Consider the following 7,976-nt stretch of genomic DNA (forward strand, 5'->3'; position numbering starts at 1 on the left):
CTGTCTATTACCTGGTGATGTGAGGGGCTGGGGAACCTCCATCATGACGTCCTTGTACAGATCTTTGTGTCCTTCTAAATACTACCACTCCTCCATGGAGAAATAGACAGCGACATCCTGACACCTTATAGGAACCTGACACATACAATGATACCGTCATCCCGCCAATCCCTTCATATCATTACTGTATAATTTCCCAGCATTCCCAGCAGTGTCACCTCTCCAGTCAGCAGCTCAATCATCTTGTAGGCGAGTTCTAGGATCTTCTGGTCATTGATGTCCTCATGTATCAGGGGGTGAGGTGGAGGCCTCGTGATTAATCTCTGGTTATGGAGAGACACATTAATAAATCTCACTACAGACATTTCCAGAGTCCTCACCTCTCCAGTTCTGTCCATCTGTTATTCCCATAGATAAGAATGATGTAATGTGATGTCATCAGAATCTCTCACCTCTCCAGTAAGCCGGAAAAGGATCTCTAGGGTGAGGTGTAATATCCTCTCCACCATCTTGTCCATCATTTTCCTGGATAAATCAGGAAAATGTTCTTATATAGACGACTTTCACTGAGAGGATCCGGTATTTTAGAGATCTGAATGAGAAAAAGATAAGCTGATGGATAAGACCATTTTTCTGCAAACGATGATGCGGAATCTAAACTGTACCATGAGTACCCTTCATCCCTTAATCTGGTGTTCAGGTCTATTGCCTGTATATTAAAATCTGTGACATTCTAGCAGTACCTTCTCAACCGTAAAATTTGGCCCTTGGGTTTTCCTCTTTTTATGGGGATGGGGGTGGGGGTGGTGGTTATCCCACTTCAATAGTTTATTAGTGCTTGAAGGTTTATGGTAGATGAGTGTCCCTATGGTCCCATTACAATCCTTCTTGATCAGTACATACAGGAAAGGCAACTGGTAATAATTGGTGTTGGTCTGCTCCTTTAAACAAAATGTACTTTTCAGGTTATCCCCCAGTACCCTCACTTTTCATCCCTTCTTTTGAGGTCCACACAGTCAGACTCTACCGGCCCTTCTCCCTGCCAGTGGCGGTTGTGTATCGCCCTCCGGCCCCCTCCCGTCAGTTTGTGGATCACTTTGCCACTTGACTTCCAAACTTTCTATCCTATGACATCCCCACCCCCATCATGGGAGACTTTAACATCCCAATTAGCGATTCCCTCTCCCTATCTGCCGCTCATCTTTTATCGCTAACTTCCTCCTTCGGCCTTTCACAGCTTACTAATTCTCCTACACATAAAGATGGAAATACTCTTTGACCTGATCTTCGCCCAGCTCTGTTCAATACATGACATTACTAACTCTCCTCTTCCACTCTCTGATCACAACCTTCTCTCATTCTCTGTCAAGAACTGTCACCCTGCTCAAGACACCCCTACTTTCCACACTTATAGAAATATACATGCCATTAACACCCAGAAATTTATGAAAACGTCGCAATGATCATTGGCCCCAATCTCCTCCCTCTCATGCCCTGACTCTGCACTGAAGCATTATAACGAAACATTGCAATGCGCCCTGGATGAAGGCACACCTCCTACACAGAGAACAACTCGGCACAGACGGCGACAACCCTGGAACACGCTGCAAGCACATTTTTTCCAGTGGTGCTCCAGGTGTGCCGAACGGCTGTGGACAAAATCTTGTCTGGCCGAAGATTTCCTCCATTATAAATTTATGCTTAAAACCTATAAAGCCGCCCTTCACCTATCCAAACAAACCTACTTTGACAACCTAATCATCTCATGGTCCAATAATCCTAAACACCTGTTTGACACTTTTCACTCTCTCCTTAATCAATAAGCACAGGCCCCAACCACCGACCTCAGCACTGACGATCTCGCCAATTATTTCAAAGAAAAAATTGACCATATCCGACAGGAAATTTTTTTCTCAATCCCCACATGTTATGCATGCTCCTCCCTCCCACATTGTATCTTGCTCATTTTCTGACTTCGAAACAGTAACGGAAGAAGAAGTGACAAGGCTCCTTGCTTCCTCTCGCTCTACCACCTGCACCAGTGACCCTATTCCTTCACATCTCCTTCAGTCCCTTTCTCCAGCTGCCACCACTCACCTAACTAGTTTTCAAAATTTTAATTTTTATGCCCTTAAATCAGAGGGATATGTTACACAAAATAGTTAATAAATAAAATTTCCCACATGTCTACTTTACATCAGCGCAATTTTGGAACCAAATTTTTTTTCTAGTAAGGAGCTATAAGGGTTAAAAGTTGACCAGCGATTTCTCATTTTTACAACAAAATTTACAAAACCAATTTTTTTAGGGACCACATCACATTTGAAGTGACTTTGAAGGGCTTTTATGACAGAAAATACCCAAGAGTGACACCATTCTAAAAACTGCACCCCTCAAGGTGCTCAAAACCACATTCAAGAAGTTTAAAAACCCTTCAGGTTCTTCACAGGAATTTTTGGAATGTGGAAGAAAAAAATTAACATTTAACTTTTTTCACAAAAATGTTACTTTAGACCCAAATTTTTTTGTTTTCGCAGGGGTAACAGAAAAAAATGGACCCCAAAATTTGTGGTGAAATTTCCTCTGAGCACGCAGATACCCCATAAGTGAGGAAAAAACACTGTTTGAGAACACAGCAGGGCTCGGAAGGGAAGGAGCGCCATTTGACTTTTTGAATGTAAAATTTGCTTGAATAATTAGCGGACACCATGTTACGTTTGGAGAGCTCCTGATGCGCCTAAACAGTGGAAACCCCCCACAAGTGAACCCATTTTGGAAACTATACCCCTTAGGGAACCTATCTAGATGTGTGGTGAGCAACTTGAACACCCAGGTGCTTCACAGAAGTTTATAACATTGAACCGTAAAAATAAAATGTTCACATTTTTTCAGCAAAAATGTTTTTCAGCTCCCAATTTTGCATTTTCATAAGGGTAACAGGAGAAATTGCACTATGCAATTTGTTGTGCAATTTCTCCTGAGTAAGCCGATACTCCATATGTGCGGGAAAACCACTGTTTGAGCACGCGGCAGGGTTCAGAAGGGAAGGAGCGCTATTTGACTTTTTGAATGTAAAATTTGCTTGAATAATTAGCAGACACCATGTTGTGTTTGGAGAGCCCCTGATGTGCCTAAACAGTGGAAACCCCCCACAAGTGACACCATTTTGGAAACTAGACCCCTCAGGGAACTTATCTAGATGTGTGGTGAGCATCCTGAACCCCAAAGTGTTTTACAGAAGTTTATAACATGGAGCCGTGAAAATAAAAAAATCTAACTTTTACCACAAAAATTATGTTTTAGCCCCAATTTTTTTATTTTCACAAGGGTAAGAGGGGAAAATGGACCCCAAAAACTGTTGTGCAATTTTTCCTGAGTAAGCCAATACCCCATATGTGGGGAAAATACAGTGTTTGGGCGCACGGCAGAGTTCAGAAGGGAAGGAGCACTGTGTGACTTTTTGAATGCAAAATTGTCTGGAATCGAGAGCGGATGCCATGTTGCGTTTGGAGAGCCCCTGATGTGCCTAAGTAGTGGAAACCCCCCACAAGTGACCCCATTTTGGAAACTACACACCTCAAGGATTTTATCAAGGGGTATAGTGAACATTTTGAACCCAGAGGTACGACACAGAATTTGATAACATTAGGTCATCATATTAATAAGTTGTCATTAGTCTTGAGTGCAAGTGCTCGCTATTTGAGTTTGCATCGGGTGCTCAGATATGCACCATGTATCGCGGGTGCTCGAGTGACATGCTCGTGTCCCCGCCCCGCATGCTTCACGGTTATTAGACACCAAAAAAAAAACATGCGGGGATCGCTGGTGCATGGCAATCCCCGCAAGGTTTTTTTGGCTGTATAACAGCTGCAAAACATTTGGGACGGAGACTCGAGCATGTCACCCGAGCACCCGATGCAAACTCAAGTAGCGAGCACTTGCGTTCAACATTAGTCACCTTATCGTCATTTTTTTTTTCTACTTCTGAAAAAATCCCAGCCCCAACCCTAACCCTAACCTTAGCCCAACCCTAACTCTAGCCTAACCCTAGCCCAACCCCAACCCTAGCCCAACCCCAACCCTAACCCTAGCACAACCCTAACCCTAAAGTTTATTTTTTACACCGTTCCTCGTGCGGTATAAGTGATTAGACGACTTTATTATTCGGGTCGGTGCAATTACAGTGATGCCAGATTCATAACGGGTTTTTATGATTGACAGCTGTCACACACTTAAAAGACACATTTTTTTGCAGACTAGTTTTTACATCGCCATATTTTGAGAGCTATAATTTTTCCATATTTCGGCCGACAGTCATTTACATTTGTCTTTTTGATCGCGTTTTATTCCATTTTTTGTTTGGCGGTATGATGATAAAGCATGGTTTTATGTTTCGTTTTTTTGCTTTTTTTTTATCGTGTTCACTAAAAGGGTTAACTAGCAGGACAGTTTTATAGGTCAGGTCGTTCCGGACGCGGCGATACCAAATATGTGTACTTTTATTGGTTTATTTTTTTTTTCATAAGATTATTTTTTTATGGGTACAATATATATATATATATATATTTTTAATTTATTTTTTTCTGACATTTTTATTACTTTTACACATTGTCCCACTATGGGATTTTCACTTTTTGCAGCCTGATCGGCTGCATGGCATAGAGAGCAGCAGCTCCCTATGCCATGCAGTCTGTCAGCGCTGCACAGGGAGAAGTTACTTTGGTCGTGCACTGTGCATGACCAAAGCAACTTCCTGCCTCCTGGTGTCCCAGATGTTGTCATGATGACGTCGGGTCACCATGGCAACATCCGGGACCGGACTCCGATGCTGCTGGACGCCGGCAGACAAGGTAAGTATCGAGCTTACCTCCTCTTGCCACCGGAATGCTGCGATTGATTTCGATCGCATTTCGGAGGTTAATGTGCCGGGAGCGGTGCGGGGCTGCTCCCTGCACATAGCACTGGGTGTCAGCTGTAACAATCAGCTGACACCCGGTGGCGATCTCGCCCGCACCGCTTGTGTGTGGGCGAAATCGCCAGGGTGTATTAATACGCATCAGGCCCAGGGCACAGATACGTACTAATATGCCCTGGGTCATAAAGGGGTTAAACACGCCAGCATACATCCATTACTTAAATAAACATCCCTCGACCAGAACTGTGCTGCTAACTACAGACCTATTTCCAATCTTCCCTTTATCTCTAAACTCCTGGAATGACTGGTCCACTGCTGTCTAATCTGCTATCTCTCAGATAACTCCCTTCTTGACCCTTTACAATCTGGTTTCCGCTCTTTACATTCTACTGAAACTGCACTCACTAAAATGTCTAATGATCTACTAACAGCCAAATCTAATGGTCACTACTCCCTGCTGATTCTCCTGGATCTCTCTGCAGCATTCGACACTGTGGATCTACCTCTCTGCCTGCTCCTTCACTGTGTCTTTTGCTGGCTCCTCTTCCTCTCCCCTTCCCCTTATTGTCGTGGTTCCTCAATGATCAGTCTTAGGCCCCCTTCTTTTCTCCTTATATTCCGCTCCTATTGGACAAACAATCAGCAGATTCGGTTTTTAGTACCATCTCTATGCTGATGACACCCAATTATACACCTCTTCTTCGGACATCACCCCTGCATTATTACAAAATACCAGTGATTGTCTTTCCGCTGTCTCTAACACTATGTCCTCCCTCTATCTAAAATTGAATCTGTCAAAAACTGAACTACTCGTATTTCCTCCCTCCACTAACCTACCTATGCCCAATATTGCCATCTCCGTTTGTGGCTCCATCATTACTCGCCAGCAAAATGCCCGCTGTCTTGGGGTCATACTTGATTCAGATCTTTCCTTCACTCCTCACATCAAATCGCTCGCTCGTGTCATCTACACCTCCAAAACATCTCTAGAATCAGAAATTTTCTTACCTTTGACTCTGTAAAAACTCTTACTGTAGCTCTTATTCATTCTCGTCTGGACTATTGCAACTCTTTACTTATCGGTCTCCCTCTTTCTAAACATTCCCCTCTCCAATCCGTCCTGAACGCAGCAGTCAGGGTCATATTCCTCACCAACCGATACAACAATGCCTCTTCCCTGTGCCAGTCATTGCACTGATTGCCCATCCAATACAGAGTTCAATATAAACTTATTGCTCTTACCCACAAAGCTCTTGACGATTCTGCACCGCCCTACATCACCTCCCTCGTGTCAGTCTATCACCCTACCCGTGCCCTCCGTTCTGCTAATGACTTAAAACTAAAATCTTCCATAATCTGAACCTCTCACTCCCGTCTCCAAGTTTTCTCGCATGCTGCACCAATTCTTTGGAATGCATTACCCAGGACAATTTGATTAATTCCCAATACTCACAGTTTTAAGCGTGCCGTAAAAACCCATTTCTTTAGATTGGCCTATCACCTCAACACACTTATCTAACTGTCCCAGTTTGGCCCATATTAAAATTTTCTTCAAAAATACTGGCACATACTGGCTGGCGACCAGTTCATGTGGTGTTATGTACTTACCCTATTTAGTATATTAAGGCTGTATTATACAATATATGTACATTTTACCTTTTGTGTCTCCCCTATTTCCTTACAAACTGTAAGCTTGCGAGCAGGGCCCTCACTCCTTTTAATTTCTGAGTTATGCTTATTCTGTAAAGTCTGTATTGTCTGTATAAGTCCCCCCTAAAATTGTAAAGTGCTGTGGAATATGTTGTCGCTATAAAAATAAAAATTATTATTATAATAAATTCAGATGTAAATCTCAGGCCCACTCTATTGATGTTGAGTTCCCCGACAAATTCAAAAGATTGTTCACTCGTCCCTGACCAGGTGATAAAAATGTCATCAAGATATTTGTACCATACCCCAATATATGGATGCCATCACTTATCATCATCCCTGAATATTGTGGATTCCTCCCACCAGTCCAGGGATAAGTTAGCATATGAGGGGGCACAGAGGCTACCCATCGCAGTACCCCTGAGCTGGTGGAAGTACTTCCTGTCAAAAACAAAGGAGTTATGAGTAAGAGTGAATTTTAGAAGATCCTCCATGAAGTCATTATGTCTGCTACACTCTATTGACCTCGATTTCAAGAAACGTCTTACTCCTCTGATACCATCCTCATGCGGTATATTACTGTACAAAGCCTCGATATCTAGTAAGGCCTGCTCCCCTACATGCATGTATACATGCTCGAGGGTCTACATGTAGGGGAGCAGGCAAAGGGAAAACCAACTCCAGAGGGATTATTCCAACTGTAAAACCTCAGGTGGTACTATGGGAACATTATACTGTGTGGGGGGCATCATACACACTGCATAAGGGGCATAATGGGGGCATTACACTGTGTGGGGGGGCATCATACATACTGCATAAGGGACATAACGGGGACATTACACTGTGTGGGGGCATCATACATCCTGCATAAGGGGCATTACACTGTGTGGGGGCATCATACATCCTGCATAAGGGGCATAATGGGGGCATTACACTGTGTGGGGGCATCATACAAACTGCATAACGGGTATAATGGGGGCATTATACTGTGTGGGGGCATCATACATCCTGTATAAGGGGCATAATGGGGGCATTACACTGTGTGGGGGCATCATACATCCTGCATAAGGGGCATAATGGGGGCATTACACTGTGTGGGGGCATCAACATCCTGCATAAGGGGCATAATGGGGGCATTACACTGTGGGGCCAGTAAAGGGGTCCTTTACTATGAGAACAATACGTTTCCTCCCTTCCTGTCTCCATAGTTGGGTCGTATGTATCTATTACAGGAAACAGAACAAAGACCTTATGATTCTTATAAAGGGGCAACACAAGACCCCAAAAGAGTCTCGGTGCTGAAGGGGTTAATACCCCCTGCGCCCAGTAATGGGGTCTCCACATACCTCCACCTGCAGAGCCGCCACCACATATATGGCTGCTCTGTGCGCACAGGAGCTGTGATGAGGTC

The 7,976-nt window shown here is 43.7% G+C and overlaps 1 protein-coding gene across 1 annotated transcript; it reads right to left on the reverse strand.

Moving 5' to 3' along the window:
* Window positions 1–17: 17 nt before the first annotated feature.
* LOC141219416 (gastrula zinc finger protein XlCGF53.1-like) lies at window positions 18–7,976 on the reverse strand. Its single transcript, XM_073666134.1, has 4 exons — window positions 7,912–7,976; window positions 453–592; window positions 219–323; window positions 18–135 (listed from the first exon to the last, which is right to left on the reverse strand). The coding sequence occupies exons 2-4, from the start codon at window positions 519–521 to the stop codon at window positions 82–84; spliced, it is 228 nt and encodes a 75-aa protein (XP_073522235.1). The 5' UTR covers window positions 522–592; window positions 7,912–7,976; the 3' UTR covers window positions 18–81.

The sequence above is a fragment of the Phyllobates terribilis genome, unplaced genomic scaffold, assembly GCF_046119375.1.
Source record: "Phyllobates terribilis strain yellow unplaced genomic scaffold, ASM4611937v1 Scaffold_268__1_contigs__length_2594270, whole genome shotgun sequence".
Classification (NCBI taxonomy): domain Eukaryota; kingdom Metazoa; phylum Chordata; class Amphibia; order Anura; family Dendrobatidae; genus Phyllobates; species Phyllobates terribilis.